Below are 17593 nucleotides of genomic sequence, written 5' to 3'. Positions count from 1 at the left end.
CAAGCAACAACACATTAATTGTAAAAATGATATCAGCATCTGCATGATTCTAAAGTTAATAGATGCATGTCAAGTGAAAAAATATTATATAGGCCAAAATGCAACATTAAAATGTTTTGTATCGATAGGACCAAATCTGCTTTCCTCAAAACATAAAATTTTGTTTTAAACTACTTAACCATCCACTCCATTTTTCTTAAGGATACCAGTATGATGGAAAATTTCAGCCACGTACATATAGACAAGAATAGGGTGGATACATTTTTGCTCAATCAGGATGCAGTAAGTAACGTCTGCTGTTCGCCTTTCAAGACAAAGCCATACTGAGCACAGAGCAGTAGCTAGCATTGCTAAGAAGGAAAACTATCAGAACCGCAGGCTTGCAAATCTCGATAAACAAAGTCTGTCTCAAATGCGATTCCCTGCAAGCCTGTGAGCAGATTGCAGGAGCACTGCATTTCCAGAACTCCGGTCCTTGGCCACAGTCTACCTGTAAGAGGTGCAGAGCCTCAGCCTCCCTGAACGGCTCTTGAATGTGTCTCTGTTGCACTTTATAGCAGAAAGTCCAAAGGCACCGCAGCAGAATCAGCAGCAGAAAACACAGGAAAAATAAGTAACGCAAATGACGCAAATAGGCATGCTGGAAACACAAACAGGAAAACATTTTCTTCCGCCTAAGACGTCAGTTTTTAGTATTATAAAAAACATTTTTAAAAAAAATTAATTAATCCTTCAAAGCTGAGGTGGCACAACCTTTTTTTTTTTGTTGAAAGGTATGTTGTTTAATGTGCAGTCAATGCTGTTTGACCAGATCTATTTTGTTGTTAACATCCCATTCAATGCACACACAAACACGAATGCATATTCCTTTACTTAGCACCATGTGTGTGAAACCCTCCCACCGCTTCTCTCAGTGCACAGAACAGAAACACGTGTAGGACTCTGAGCAGGAACATAATTTAAATTCATACTGATTGTCTTTATTTTTTATACTTGATTTTGCAAACTTTTGCATAATATCCTCCATCCAGTCTGTGTGTAATGTTCGCTCCCTATGTTCTTTGTAATGGTGGTGAAATCCCTAATTAAACCTCACCATGGTGACACTCCTGCTTTCTTTTGCCAAGGCAGACAATTCATTTGTAAAACAAGTCTCCCGTGCAGTTCCCTTTCCAAAAAACACAGCCCTACTGAGTACAGAGGAGTGGCTAGCATTGTTTACACGGAAAACAGTCAAAGGTGCAGGCTTACAATCTCGATAAATGAATAAAATCTCTCATGTGGTTCCACGAAAGGCTCTGGGCAGCTTGCATGTGGACTACATAAACAGCGATCACCTGCATCAGGCAGTGCCCGTGTTAATTTGAAATATCAACAAGAAGAAAGATTCCACTCTTTGCTTTCTCAAACATCACATTGGCCTCTTCCTCGGAGAGCAGTCACGTCGACACTGCAGACCTTGCAATCAGCTTAGCCAATGTGAATACCAATACAATGTAGAAGTCGCAGTCAGCTACATGTAATTTAAAATGGCAGCAATGAACAAAAGCACCAAAAAAAAAGATCAGTTGTCAGCTGTATAAACATCTTAAATTAAATTGCCTCTTAAAGATTTCTGGAATTTAACAGTGATGCACAATGGCCTATTGAAGCAAATAGCCCAGTTAAGTGAGAATCTATCCATATATAATACTTAAGGTATTTTATGCCATGAGATCCAGCCTTTTTATGACCACAGGTGATGCCTCATTTGCATGCATGGCCAATGCCACCTCAGTGAAGAGCTGCCAGGCTGCTCTTGAGCCCTAGAGCCAGCCTTTCTGATGCAGAAAGCTTGGCAAGAGCACAGAGCACTGGCTTCGGAGCAGGCAAGCCTGGCAATAGTTAAACAAAAGCAATCTCTTAAATGGAAGCGATTTTTAACATGTGGCTGCTTCACTGGGGAAGGGTGGCCACAACTGAGGAACTTAACAGTTAGCTTGGCTCTCGTTCCGCGACTGTGAGAGCGGGAAATTAAAGTCTGGATGCAAGGTGTGTCGTTTTTCAAACGGCACCGTGTCATAGATGCAACAAAAGGTGTAATAGATGTGGCAATATTGCATAACAATATTTGGAGAGTTAATAATTAATATTTCTTGTACGTGCTAATGATTTCCACTTCGCTGTCTGTCTTGGTTTTTATATTTAGCAATCCAGGCTGTTTTGTGATTGGAAAGCGGAAAATAATTATCCAACACAAAATTCCTGGTATTTTACCCAAATATAAATATTAGGTGTGCAATAGTACAATCTTATTGGGCTAGGCAGAAACTTTAGGGGGCACGAAGTGCTTTTTGGCAAACTGAATTTATTCAAATCAAAAGGGAAGTATTTTTGCTTTTCTTCCATCAGCGGTGAGTTTTGCACCTCTCACATTCAGAAGTTCATTAAGAAAATCCAACACACAAGGTAAATTGCAGTTTTAAAGCCAATTAAACTGGAACAAATGTTGAAGGTGTGATACAGTAAAATAAAAAAAAGATATATGTAGTCAATTTTAAGTTAATTCCATGAAAATGAAACATAAACGTTTCATCTGAACAATTTCCAACCAATTCTTATTCATGGCATTTTCTAAATTTCCCAGGATCACTTACAACATCATATAGTCCTACACAACATGTTAAAAGAGAGCACAATTATAAAGCTCTTATAAAACCTCTATTGTCCAGCCCATTTTGGAGTTCTTGTCCGACATACAAATACGCAACAATTATTTTATCATATTAAACCTAAGATAAATGTTTTGATCTCCACAAGATCTTCAGTGATAGCTTTTCACAGAGCCATCGTCCAGATGCATTGTGTTAATATCAGGCTGACAGAAAAAACACTGCCCTGATGCATATACAGAAAAATGCTCTGTCTTTAAAAATAAATTCTGATAAAGCTAACTCTGCCTTTAGTACTCCTGCCAAAAGCTCAGTGTGCTACATGCATATTTAGTACCTTAATCTTAATGATTTGCATAATTTTCTCTCCAGGCAGCCTAACATAAGACTGGTGAACGCCAAGACATGTTCAAAGCATGCCAAAGAGAGATTATCATTAAAGAGATTTCAAACTAGGCGCTCAGGGTATTCCAAAAGTATGTTGTAGAACTAAGACTGGAGAAAAACCGAGGAATTAGTGGCAGCAAGATTAGCACAGGAGAAATCAAATGTGTGTATGTGTATATATATATGTAGTTATCAAAGTTTTACAGCTGCTTAGTAAAACAATCATCTGAAAAAAAAAACTTTTGTTTTAGGGTAACTGGTTTTGATGTGCAAAAATCGACACCTTGGGTATTACTGATACAGGAGGCAGTTTTGCCAGAGAACAACAGGATATGGGAACAGAATTAGACGAGGGTGGTCAAAACACTACACCTGGTCTGAACCTTGGATGTTTGTCTCGACCGAAACACCTCACACAACCTGTAAGAAACAACCGGCAGCTCAGGTCGGGAAGCTGGGCGAGGTAAATTTTATGAACCCTTAATGAGTACCTACCTAATGTACCTACACATTAAGGGTTAATAAGGAGCATTAAGCGTGGTAAATGGAAAAAAACAATATCCAAGCAGAGAGTAACCAGAGAGAAAAGCAATAAAAGATGTCCTGCACAATACTGGGAAACACTGGGGAAAACCTCACCTCGATTTCAAGCTGTCGTCAAGGATCAAGACGCGGCTAGCAGAGCTACTGTGAACGAGGGAGACAAGGGCGGACCGCTTGAAAATTATTATCCTGCGAAAAAACAAACAAACAAACAAACAAACAAACAAACAAAAGCTTTTAGGATGGTGTTTACAAATTGTAATTGTGGAAATCTATTCTTTTTACAGCATATATAAAGTTATTAGTTGCAGGTGAACCGGGGGACGTTTCTTTTACTATATTTTCTTTGTACACGTAGTTTTTTTTACGGTTTTCATAACTTTGTTTCAATATGCCAGATACATTTTAACAGTACAAAACGCCACAGAAATGAAACCTACGTTGTCTATGGCCGCGAATAAAAATAAATATTGACATCTCACGGCACAATTCCAAAGAGAAACCAGAAGGGACACTGGTAATATTTGTTGTAGACAGAATTCGTGAATGTAATATAATTCATTTATTGTTTATAAACAAGAAGAGTCCGTGAGTCACGGGAGTGAAATTTTAATAAAATACCATGTTCACAATAGCATTTATGTTTTAAACACCCCTCATTTCATATTCGTTTATTGATGTAGTTAAAAAAATAAAGTTAACTGAACTTTTTTCAGGTTACGTGGTAAAATTAAAGGTTTCGACGTCAGTAATTTTGTCCGCCAGAGAAAAAGACGTTAAAATATAAAAAGTAAATATTACAACGATATAGCTCGCGCTATGTCACCTTTAAGTTTGCGCGCCAGGCATTACACGGCAGGTGGGACGCGCGGCATCATGGGGGCTGTAGTCTTAGGAGAGAAATGCAAAAACATTTTGGAGGCCTGACAGAAAATGACGAGCATTTTAGGCTGGGCAATGTCCACTTTATGATGAAGAGGCGGGTGCACAGAGGATTTACCTAGAACAAATCCAGGGATTAAGAAGATTAAACAAGGACACGCCACTGACAGGCCAGGGAATTCGTCTTCCTACAGAGAACTGGCATTCAAATTTAATATTGTGTTTTTTAATTAACGTCATGCATGTATATATATATAAAAATAATCTGTAACGCTATCTGCATGCTGTCCTTGAAAAGCCAGATATGACACTTTGGAAATGATCACAAAAAAAACTCCAATTCCCAGAAACCTTAGGCTTTAGTGCGACTCAACCACACGGTTGAATCACGCTCTTCCCAGGACGCTGATTGGTGCGCTCCGCAGCTTGACCCCCTCTTCCCCTTACTGGAGATTTACGAGATCATCCAATCAGATGCACCGCGGGTTAGGGATCATCCAATCCGGTTAAAGGGTAGGTTGAGCCTCAAACACGTTCTTACCAGACAAGTCCAGCTGTTGACAGAGAGAGGGGAGCTTAGCTCGTGTTATTCAGCGCTGCTTATTTTAAAAATAAGACGCACAAAATGGTGAGTACGTTAATTTATTTTTTTTACTTGTCCGATCTTTGTGTATAAAGCTACGCAAGTGAAAGAAGACTTGCCTGATCTCGCCTATGTTTCTCAGCTGAACATAACGGAACACTTGTCAGAAACTCCGGTCATTTGTTGCAGGATCCAAAATTACGTGTTTCTATGAGCGCAGAAGCTTTGAGATAAGTGCGAATAATAATAATAATAATAATAATAATAATAATAATAATAATAATAATAATAATAATAATATCCCGTTCGGTCTATCCTCTGGCACGTACGGTGTTAAGGTCTTAAAGCGTCTCTGATCAGATCTGAAGGAGTACGGGGCAGATTTCTGAGCAGTTGAAGGATCGCCTCAGCTGCAACACGTTGCCCCCACCTGTCGCTTTCTTAGGATCTTGTTGGCTTATGACCTTGCGGGCTCAGAGTCAGCGATTGTGCTCGGATGCACTGCAGGGTGGTGGGATGGAGGGGGGGGCGGTGTAGCGCGGTGGTCGGCCAAGCGCTTATGGACACGGCCGCCGGCTTGGTCGCCTTTTTATTTATTCCCCCCCGTGTCAAAGACAAACCGCCCCAAAAATAAGAACGCGCGTGATGGCCGGGCGTCCGTGGGGCTGTGCTCCACGGTGTGAGAGAGTCTCTGGTCCTCCCCCACAGGCGCTGATGGGCATCCAGCTGGTGGTCAGCCTGCTGGTGGGCAGCATCATGCAGAGGATGGCCCCTCACTACTCCTTTGCCCGCTGGCTCCTCTGCAACGGCAGGTAGGTCAGAAACAAATGCCCCCCCCAGTTATGACAGGTGATAGGTCACCAGCCTAATGCCAAGAGCATGCCAGCCTCTGCCATGATCAGTGTCCACTGCTGCAGTTTGTATTTAGTGTCATTCCACACACATTGCACAGAGTGGACTGGGGTGTTTGGGTGAGGTTGCGCCAAGGGAAGTTTTAATTCAGTTCCCACCTTGGAGTGTTAAAGTTAATGTGAAGGGGTTCTGTTATGCGATCTTCCTTAATTCGCGAGATCTTCTCCCTTTGAAGGTAAGCGTGGCGCGGCAGGGTGGTGGATGAGCCGTGGTCACTCTGAGCTGGACTGGAAGTCGTTGTCCCAGTGTGATAACCTTGCCCATCTCTTCTCCCCTGGTCCAGCCTCTATCGATTCAAACACCCCTCGGAGGGGGAGCTGTGTGCTCTGGCAGGGAAACAGGTGCCAAGGAACAACAGGCGAGACAGGTGAGGCTCTCTGTGACTCTGTTCAGGGTTCATGCACGGCTAATTCCAGAGCAAGTGTTTCCAGATTCATCACTGCAAGGAAGGTGTAGTCCTTTAATTCCTAGGCACTGGGGTTTTGTCATTCAGTTCAGTCGACAGGATGAAACCTTACCAGGCTTCACTCTTTTTTGATCCCGTCTTTTGAAAGTTCACTTGCACCAGTGAAATCTGCGAAGGAGTTTTGCCTCTGTAACACACGACAGCTGAACTTTCGTGTTTCCCAGGAGACATAACGGGGCCGCAGAGAGCAAGCCCCTCACGGTACCCAAAGACATCGACCTCCACCTGGAAGCTGCTCCTATTGGCGCGCTGGACGCCCTGGGTAAGGTGTCCACAGTGCTGGTGGGGTCAGGCCCACAGCTGCGCTGGACTCTTGAGGACAGAGGCTGGTGTGGAGCTGTAGACCAAGCCCACTCACACAGTCACACACCACCAAAGGGGGCACTTTTATCCTGCACTAGTGCTTGAACTCCCACCTGCTCTCTCCTCATAGGAGTTAAAATACAGAAATGAATCTGTTCAAATAGACACGTGTGCTTATTTACACAATAAGTCATTCAAATGCTGGTTTCAGAACTTAAAAGGGAGACAAATTTTGAAGCCACGAAGCTGTAACATAAGTGAAGATACTTACATGTCCATAATGTCTTCTGAATTTAGTAATAATGACATTTTACAAAGGCAGCACGGTGGCGTAGGGGTACGTATTGCTGCCTTGCAGCACTGGGGCCGTAGAGCTGGGGTGCTGTGTGTGTGGAGTTTGTATGTTCTCCTCTGTGCTCCGGTTTCCTCCAAAGACATGTTGGTATGTTATTTGGCTTCTGGGAGCAGGCCCTAGGCTGTTTCCTAACTGCTCAGGAAGGCCCAATAATGTTGGGATCATTTCTGTAACTTGTACTTTTTTCCAGTTCTCCGTTTTTTCCTGGAGTACCAGTGGCTGGTTGACTTTGCCGTTTATGCTCTGGGCGTCTACCTGTTCACGGAGGGCTACTACTGCCTCGCGGACGCCAGCAAGGAGGTCAATATCGGAGCCATCTGGTGCTTCCTGGCTGTCCTCTTCACTGTGTATCCTTCACTCCGAGGGCCCAATGGGACCGGGTGTCTGAAGCAGGAGGGCACTGCTGGTTGAGCTGCTCGGACTCGCCTGTTGCGTGTGGTGCTGTCGGGGAGAGACCTGCCTCTCCTCGGGACCAGGGCTGGATTGCCCGCAGTGTTTTAAAAGATGGTGGGAAGGTGGGCGGGGTCAGGGGCGTCGGCCTGCACTTCCTCTTTCTCCCCCGTGTGCGCACGTGCGCTTTGTAGACGAGAGCCAAGATGTGAAAAACCCACACATGGCTGTTCCAGATCGGAGTGTTTCCAGATGATTCATTGCAAACTTGATTTGCTCCTGCTTCATTTTCGAACCACTCTGCTGAGCAGCTACAGCATAGAGCTGTTAGGGAGTGTTTTTACCTGAGTGATAGGTGTTTCGATTCCTCCTCCAGCAGTGCGCAGGTTTGCATAGACTTGTCTTGCTCTTAAAGCAGTTCCCAGGATCCTCCCTTTTGCCTTTATTTAGTGCTGAAAATGCGGCGTGATATGGATCTGTAACCCTGTGTCCCGTGCCTGTGTGTGTCTCGCTGTTTCTGGGACACCGCCGTCCTCCATAGTGACCTACGCACCCCCTCAGCCAGCGGTGTTGACCCTTGACCTCTCGTCAGGCGGACTCTCTTCACTCTGATGAGCCACTACTTCCGCTCGGAGGAGGGGGGCGAGCGCTCCGTGTGCCTGGCGTTCGGCTTCCTCTCCCTGCTGGTGGCCATGCTGGTGCTGGTGGTGCGGGACGATTACCTGGAGTTCGGTCTGGAGCCCGGTACGTGCCCCCCCGTGTGCGGGACAGTCCCCTCCGGCGCTCGGAGCGCTTAGGACATGGCCCCTCTGAACTGAGCGCAGATCTGAAATCCATCTAGCGGCCCACTGTTTCACTTATCTGCCGTTTTCTGAATAAGATCTGTATTTGTTGCACCCTCTGTTATGCCACCATCCGCAATCCCTTCCCTGACATTTTGGAATTGGATTTCTTCAGATTGTCTGACAAATCGGGGGTCCGTCGTTCATACACTCCCCCTCTTTCACTTGTCCCCAGCTACTGGACAGGGCAGGGCTTCAGGGCAGGAGTTTCAGCGCTTTCTGTCTGCTGTACTCTCGGGGTTAATTTTTTCCTTTTTAAAAGGGGTCTGTGAAAACTTTGTTTCAGCTCCAAGATTTACAAGGGGCGGCTTATTTATTTTTATTTTTTCAGGCCTCGCCGTTGTGTTTGATAACCTGGAGGCTTTTCTGAAACAGCAAGGCTGGTATTGGTCGTGAGTATCGGGGTTTCTTAATCTAAAGAAAAACGATTTTGAGTTCTAACCGGCCTCTTGTCGGCTGAACCTCCCTGTTTCCCTGACAGGATCCCCGTGACCAGGCTGGGCTTGAAGCTGGGCTTGGCAGCTCTCTGCTCCTTCATCGGTGCTCTGCTCGCCTTCCCTGGCCTCCGACTGGCCCAGACGCATTTGGATGCCCTGGACATGAACTCAGACCGGCCGATGATCCAGTACGAAATCTGCCTCTTTGTCGAAGAATGCCTGTTCAGATCACTCATGTCTCTCTTGTTGAACTGTTAAACCTGGAACAAGGTACCCAGCCATGCTGTTGAAGCGGATAACTTGGTGTTCCAGACACGGGCAGGGTGGATCAGTTAGCTACCAGCCACTAATCCAAGTTGATGGATTGTATTTGTAACATTTCTTATGGATCCGAAAATGCCATTTTCAGATCTCGGAAAGATTATTTTGAGGGAGTTTGCATGGGCAGGAAGCCATGTTGGTTTCTGGACTCCAGAGTGGAGGTTGTGGGTTGAATTCCTCAGTGGGAAGATCACTCCAGTAAAAAACGAACGGCTACTCTCCAGGTCGTCGATGTAACCGCGATCGAAACAACAGGAAACCATGAAACTTCTAAAGCGGCTGCAGTTTTTCCTGGTCCCGGTGAACTACAGAGTTCACCATGTGCTGAAGGCCTGTGGTTCTCCAGGAACAGGGAGACTTATTTGAAGGAACAGAGTGAGACTCTGGTGAATGCCATCCATTGGTCCTATCTGTGCCGCTGGCCTTCACTCAGTGCGGACAGTGTTCCTGTGAGATAGCCCCTTCGCTCTGAACATCTGACATCTTTTCCTTTCCCAGAATTCTCCTCCATGCCAGCTTCCTTTCTCCGATGGTGGTGGTGTTGCTGTGGGTGAAGCCCATTGCCCGTGACTTCCTGGAGAGCGCCCCCCTGGGGAACAGCACAGTCTCCCTGTGAGTGTGACCTTTCATCCCCATCTCCCCCGATCCCACCACACGCACTCATGACTTGCCATTCAGTCTGCAGAGCGGTGCTGTGTTCAGTCTGCGATGTTCGCGGTGCATTGCTTAGCACACAGATGAACACCTGTACACCTCGTGTAACATTCAGCACCGAATGCAACAGACAAGAAAACACACGGAGTCAGAATACATCTTTCACGCCCTACGCATTCCTTCATTAACCATCAGTATGATTCCTCAAATACTCAAAGAACTGGAAATCCAGTGTGTGGATTGCATGATGTTGGTCATGTTGACAGATTTTTTTTTTGCAGTCACATTTGTTGATATACTGTAGCTCAGACTACAGTATTTTATTTTTTTTCCCCCCCAAAGTCAAAATAAAAAAGAGCTCAGACAGAGGGAGATAAAAATTTTGAAGCCGTGCCTTCGTCTTTTACAATTGCAGCACTGGAAATTAATAATAATAGTTGCTTACTCTTATAGACTGCTTTACAAGTTATGGGGATCCCCTCCATCACCAATGTGCAGCCCCACCTGGATGATGGACCAGTACACTCCCCACACACCAGCTCTCAGTGAGAGCAGAGTAATATAGCCAATTCAGAGAGGGGGATTATTAGGAGGCCATGTTTGGTAAAGGCCAGGAGGAAATTTGGCCAGGACACCGGGGTAACACCCCTACTCTTTTCGAGAAACGCCCAGATTATTGAATTTGGACTGTCGGACTAATCCTGTATCCCGCCAGCACCACAGGGATGGCTCAAGCAGAGTGTTTCTCCTTGTGTCTGTGGTCAGGATGTCGAGCTCCACGTTCGACTCGGTGCGCCTGTGGACTGTCCTGGCGCTGTGTGCCCTGCGCTTGGCCCTCGCCCGCCACCACCTGCAGGCCTACCTCAACCTGGCACACAAGTGGGTGGAGCAGATGAAGAGGGAGGCGGGGCGCATCGCTGCCATTGACATCCAGAGGAAGGTGAGGAGCTGGGGTCCTTCCCACTGTCGAGGCCACGCCCCTCCATGTGCAGAGTGCTGTAGAGAGGCTGACCACCGATCTGCCTGTCGGAAATGAAAGCCCTTTTAATGGAGCTGCATGGCTCACTAGTGACAGCATCAGGGTTTTCTGCTTTCACTCATCTGAGCTCTCAAGCTACAAAGCCTAAGCGATTATGTATTACCAAAACCTCATCACTGGCAGTTTAACAATACCTGTGAAACATGCAGGAATTTGTTTTTTTAGGAAAGGATTTTCTATCCTTTCCATAAAAGCATGGATCATGCCCAAGTTCATTTTGTGTCTTGCCATACAATGGGACTCCTTTGCTTCAGAAGAATCACTTCTCGGGTATTTTTAGGTTATGCAATAATTAAGATGGTCCGGAGTACATACTTCTTAGTTTCTGACTGTTTTGTGGGCTTTCTGCATTCGTATACTGAAAGTAAGGGTGTTGCGTGAAACTGTATCACTCTGCGTGTGTTTGCTCGCTCTGTAACCTGGTGTCTCCACCTCCCGCCCCACAGGTGACACGTGTGTTCTGTTACCTGACTGTGGTCACGCTGCAGTACCTGGGCCCCATCCTGCTCATGGCTTTCTCCACCCTGCTGCTGAAATCGCTGGGTAAGAGCTGCTGACAGCACCGGACTGGGCAGGACAAATACTCTCTTATGAAAGGGTCCCGGATCAGCACCATCTGAGCTCTGTGAATGAGTGTGGTTCCTCTGCATCATGAACACGCTAGACTTTGCCATCAGACCTTCGGTCCTCACCTCCTGGGGGAATCCAGTGACCTTGAGGGCGAAGCAGCGTGCTGCAGAGATGCGCAGGCTTTAAGGGTGCCACTGAATTCAGAAGAGGTTTGTTATCCAGCACTTTGCTGCGCTAGGTGGTGTAGCGTGAATGCTTCCAGTGTGGCCTTCTAAGCAGGGTTCGTTTAAATATTTTGAGTTTTCTAAGCCAAAGGTGTCGGAGCCTCCATGTCTCCCTCTCTCCTGTGAGCACAGAGGCTTTGCTCTTGTCCTGCCCCGAGCCGAGAGCTGCTGGGATATTGGGCGGTTTTGCCTCGTGGATCAGTCATTTCTGCCCTCTCTCTGCTCTTGCAGGGGGCCACTCCTGGGGTTTGTTCCCAGACTCCCCCGGCCCGCCGCCCGCCGTGCTGCCCCCCGCGCCCCTGCCCACGGCCGCCCCCCCCGGCGTTGAAGACGAGGACGGGGGGGAGGAGTACGAGGAGGACCTTCAGGCCACGGTGGCGCGCTTCTCCGCGGCGCTGAGCGCCCTGCGCGCCGCCCTCACCCCCGGCTTCTACAGAGGCCTCTTCTCCTTCCTCACCTGGTGGGTGGCGGCCTGTCAGGTGATCAGCAGCCTGTTCGGGGTTTATTTCCACCAGTACCTCATGCACTCCTAGGGGACCGGCTCTGCGGCCCTCCCAGATCTCTCCCAGGACAGAGGAGCTAGCCGGGCAGCTTTCATTCTCTCCCGGACAGGAAGGGGTCGGGCTCATGCATCCCTCAGAACTGCAGAAGGGCTTCATTTACATCCACCCGCTGCCTGTAACTCACCGGCCCTCCCACTTCCTGTGATGCGTTTCCTGTTTCCTGCTGTCCTGGAAGCTCAGCTCTCGCACCATGTCGACAATCGAACCTCCAGAGTTCTGGAGAAGGGAGACGAGCCAGAAATGGACATTTCTTCATCTGCGGGCTGAGGAAGGCACAGAAATGTCTGGGACTTCTTAGTGTGGTTTTTTTTCCCCCTGAGGCTTGCATGAAGTATAGTGTTGACCCAACCAGGACCTGGCCTCAATTATTCGTGCCGGTTTCTGCTCCGCCTCTCCAGGCTTTAATGAAGTGCCTGAAACTCAGGGATCTGTAAATGCTTTGGGGTGTGTTAGGGTACCAAATGGGTGTTGTTTTTGTTTTTTGTTACTATGTATGAAAGCCCACAGCCAGAGAAAAAAAAGAAAAACTTTTAGCAGGTGTGTTAATTATAATTCAGTATCTATAAAAGAAAGACGGAAGAATCCAATTTCATTTTGTCTGTTGAGGACTGAGTCCTGTTACAATGGTCTGTACCTGCAGGAGTGATTTACTACTCACTGTACTCATATTCAGAGTTAATTTTCTGGAAAAAAAAATCTGAAATGTGATTCATTCTAATTTAAAAAAAAAATCCTAATTGTAATTTACTAATACAGGACGTTGAACAATGATCAATCCAAAGAACGGCCAATCTCCTGATCCGATCTTTGATAGTTTTTCTTGCTGTAGATGAGAGACAAACGTTTTTATGTGTGATTAAGAAATAAAAAAGCAAGTATTTATTAAAAAAAATGCATGAATTGAGTGACCCATGTGTGTTTTGTTTTTTTTAGTATTGTTATTTATATATCCATGCCCTCCTTGTAGCGCATGTGAGTTTAAAGAAGATAAACTGTGCTCTTTTGCAGTACTCTCGATAAATGGTTTCTGAAAGGGATGTAGGGAGAGTTATAAAAAGGCTTGTATTAGTCATCAGTTACGTCCGCTCATTGCAGTTCTGCTCCGTGCGACAGCGGGAACATTTCCACTGAAGGGCTAAATATGATCATTTGTACGGTGTAATTTACAAGTAAAGTAACCGTCCTGCAAAGAGCTTTTAACTCTTTTATTTTTTTCTATTTATGTAGTATTATTTGACTACTTGGGGCGTTGTTTCTTCAGAAAATTATTTTTAAAATAAGCATGGGAGAGATTTCAGAGCTTGGCAACTCATAACCCTGTCAATTCCTCGAAAGCAAAGGTATTCATTGCCGGTTTAAAGGGAGAATTTAAAATTTCAGAACTACACTATCTCAGATGAGAACTATAAAACAGTCAAGATTTCTCCCTATTCGGCGCTGCTTCGAGACTGTCAGTCAAAGGCGTCTTTGACTGAGAGCACTTGTATTCCACACATAAACGCGTTTTCCCTTTGTCTTTCTGCAAGACTTGTTGTGCTTTGCTGTAACCGGGCCTAAATCCAGAAACTATCTGCAGAGCCTTCATCTTTGACAGCCCTGCCTCTTCCTCGCGGCAGTCCATCTCTGAGACAAAGGTACTGGCAGCCGAGCGGGAGCCAGTGTATTAATTATGTCCCATCGAGGATGGGGGGGAAGTTAAGCCGAACATCAAATACTTCTGTAGCAAATGACATCCCGCATGACAATGCCTCGTCTACCAACCCAGAAATTAGCAATTCCAGACGTCTTTTTTTTGTGCCGTTTGAACGTCAGCAATAACTCGTAATAATGCCCTGTCTGAGTCTGTGACCTTAACCCCGGATTTTATTGCGATTTAATTCCCCCCTAAACCGGGCCTGTTTTCCGGGGAACAGACTGGGGGATGCGTTATCAATTGTCACCGTTACTTTACTAATAATTATGCTAGTCGTTTCAGACTCGTGGTACCACGTAACTCGTTTGTTAAGTAAATCGTTTTTCTGCTTTTGGGACAGGTAACGCACAGCTCGGGTTTATGTGTCAAGGCGAGGTTCTCTGGACGGATAGGAAGAGCTGATTTCCCTTCGTAAGCGAAAACATACATGTTTTGGCCATAACAAACCCCCCCAATTTACAGTTGGAGCTTTTGTTTCGTACAAGTTTCAGAAATATAGCTATGGATAAAATGGATTTGAGCCCAGGGAAAGAGCGTCTCTGTTGAATCGGTGCGCCGGCTGCCCTACGGTCCACTGAGCGCCCGTCTGAAATCCGACATGATTTATTAGTGATATTATTTGATTTCCCCACCAAATTAGAATCGACCAAGCGGCCCAGCTGAAGGAAGAACGGCCGTGCCCCTGTGCTGTCGGAGCTTCATCGATGTCAGTAACACTGTTACAGCATCGCCACACCGATCTGCGCAGGTGACTCACCGGCGAGTAGTCTGTGGACTTGAACAGCAACACCAGCTCGCAGATACATGCCTAGGAACTTCTGAAGCAAGGGGTTAATGTGAACACGGCAATGTCTCTCGCCCTTAAATTGGTGTTTATTTGGTTTTCCGTTTTGAAATCAAGGTCATTAAGAAGCAAACGGTCTTGCTTTTTTGTCTTCCGAACTTGTAGAAATACATACCCAACATTAGATACTGTATGTAGACCAACACACGGATAGTTTTTTTGTTTTTACTTTCGTCTTTTGTACAACGTATTAAAAACTTGAAATAGGGTTCAGCGCTGGGAAGGTTCGCAGAAAAGAGATTTTACGTTTTTGTGAACCGCCGCGACATCATGTTCTGGCGTTTACCTTTCGGGGGGGGTCCCGCTAGTTGTCCGCAGTTTTTGTGGCTATAATGGCAAAGCAGTTCGAAACAAAAACAAACAAGAAAAGAAACGTCATGTGGTCTCAGCAAAACCAGAGCCACCGTCTATCAGGACACAGAGCTTTTACAACCGCATGGAAGACACGTGACCTTCCGACCCCCAAGGGACCGACTTCATGTCTGGGGCTGAACTTCCTTATGAACTCGGGACCACTCGGCCTTTGACCTCAGAGGTCATAGGGCACCAGCCACCCCCTTCAAACAACCTTTTCCCGAAAAAAAACAACTGTTTAACGTGCCCCGCTAAACAGCTCCTGCCGCTTGTGGAGTCCAGAGGGCGAAATCTTTACATCACCAACGTCATGATCACTGTCCCATGCTCTACATTACAGAACCTAGCAACTACCAGCGCTATAAACTGCAGAAATTATTTCTGCTGGCATTGAATATGAATTAATATTGGGCTTTCCTCCAATCAAATGTGCTGATGAAATGAATTTGGCCTTCAAATATGTGCAGTACATATGGATTTCGATAGGTATAAAGACCGACAGTGGGTCTATTTTGGATTCAAAAACTAAGATCTGATGCTTTTTTAAAAATGAAATAAGATTGTGCATTTTGTCCCCTTAAATGATGCCATAATGTCTGATGCATTTCATCTGCTTGTGGACCACGATGCCTGTAGGCCCCCCTGCTATCTTTGCTTTGCCAATGAAAACTCGAATTCTGGAATCCTGTTAGTGAGGCGCTGGTCTAGAGCACGTGAGACAGAGAGAGAAGCTGTTTCCTGACCAGCCCGAGCTGACGTTCTATGAAAAAAAAATAAGAATGCTGTCTGTGGCGCTGGGATTAGTCAGACTACAGAGGCGAAAAGTGATGTCTGACAACCTTATTTGACAAGACGTGAGAACAATTATGCAGAATGAATAAAAAGGCGTACTCGTTTTTTTTTGTATGGCGAGAGCTCCAGGAATTTCCACGCAGGGGTTATTTAGAAGCTGTAATGTTTCACAATGGAGGGGGGAAAAAAAAACAAAACAGCTGTTCTGAGTACTGAGTCGTTCTTGTTGTTTTTCCTTGTTCACTTCCACCTACTCCTCCTATCAGCCCCCGAATATCGTACATAGATATTGAAATGTACTCCTGGGCAGACGTTGAGATTTTTCCCAAAATCAAGAGGCTCTTGACAAGTCTGGGAGAGTGTCTAGCTTAATGAACTGGAAGGTGACAGGGCTGACATATCTATATAATTACATTAATTATGTGCATCTGTTTGGAGGCCCAGTTGCGGGCCTACAGAAGCCTGGCTGTTGCTATAGGGACCAGGGACTCGAGTATTCAGACATGCCCTGCAGACTGCCCCTGCTCTCAGGGGAGGTGCCCAGACATAACCCCCCGGGGTTTCATTTTATTTGGGAGGGGGGAGAAAGCGTGTGTCTGTGTGAGTGATGGATAATTTAGGGCAATCTAAAAAAGATTTAGTTTTAAAAAGGTAAATACATTTAGCTATATATTTGATATATATATATAAACACGATAATTTTAGTTCCCTTTACATGTTTTTCTTCTTCTTCCAGCCTCCAGAACTGATCTGAGATGATCTTGGCCACGATCGTTTTTCTAAACTCTTCTGTTCGTATCAGCTCCCAGATTAAGACGTACACTGACTAGACTAAATGGGTCTCCTCGCGCGACTCCACCATTTCAAATGCTTGGCGAAAAAGAAAAAGAAATTCAAGGAGTATTATCCCATTGACACCTCAATACCTTCGCACTTTCCGAGTAGGTTTAACAAAAACATTTTGTTCATATTTGTATCTCCTTATTAATGTTGAATCAGAATCTACTAAACCTCTGTTGAATTATACGAAAGTTCTGTGCAATGAAATTGATCATTTTCTACAAGATACACAGAATGACATTGCACGTGTTCTTAAGTTGTAAACACCACAATGCATTTACACATTCTTATAATTGGGTTAATGTATCAGATGTGAGTAAGAACTTATAACTTTTTTGTACAGTTTATATATACTTGTTATGGACAAATCATAGATCACATTTCTACAGATTACTATTTCATTCCAGGCACTCAAAGAACTTCGTGCTGATGTGGGATCCAAAGGAAAAGGCTCTTAGGCTTTGTTTTATCTCATGGAAGTGCGTGAACTGTACTTACAAGACTGTAAGAGAGTCATGATTTAGGTTCTAGGTTTACCATTTTAAAAAAAAATCAAGGAAAGATTAAAACCAGAAATGCATTGAAATGAATGTATCACGAGTGCAATGCTGCAGTGAACTTCTGAACTTCCCAGACTGTCCATGTAGTTGTTTCTTTTGTCAAGGAAATGATGAATGCAGCATTAACGCACAGAAAACCTTGCATGTCACTGCGGTGGTATAATTTCCAACGTTGCATTAGGGTGTTTTATTTTTATTGTTAAGGGGGACAGCGCGACCTCTTGTGGACATAGTCCGTAACTGCATAGGCAATTTATATGGCCTATTTTTTCTACCATTTTCTGTGTATAAAACTGGTTAGGATGCTAGTTTACTTTAGCAGAACGTTTCCACTTTGAATTCACCTTGCATTTGAATAAATCAGTTATATAAGACATTTTATAAGATT

The 17593-nt window shown here is 45.1% G+C and overlaps 1 protein-coding gene across 1 annotated transcript; it reads left to right on the top strand.

The window, feature by feature from the left end:
* The first annotated feature begins 4934 nt into the window (after positions 1-4934).
* Positions 4935-13022, top strand: tmem161a (transmembrane protein 161A). The gene is made up of 12 exons (XM_088622053.1): positions 4935-5091; positions 5755-5858; positions 6242-6325; positions 6589-6686; positions 7273-7429; positions 8065-8216; positions 8646-8706; positions 8796-8939; positions 9571-9684; positions 10492-10666; positions 11212-11308; positions 11791-13022. The coding sequence occupies exons 1-12, from the start codon at positions 5089-5091 to the stop codon at positions 12090-12092; spliced, it is 1491 nt and encodes a 496-aa protein (XP_088478179.1). The 5' UTR covers positions 4935-5088; the 3' UTR covers positions 12093-13022.
* The last annotated feature ends 4571 nt before the right edge of the window (positions 13023-17593 follow it).

Source organism: Lepisosteus platostomus, chromosome 27 (assembly GCF_059453375.1).
Source record: "Lepisosteus platostomus isolate fLepPlt1 chromosome 27, fLepPlt1.hap1, whole genome shotgun sequence".
Lineage (NCBI taxonomy): Eukaryota > Metazoa > Chordata > Actinopteri > Semionotiformes > Lepisosteidae > Lepisosteus > Lepisosteus platostomus.
This window is presented reverse-complemented; position numbering and strand designations above follow the sequence as displayed.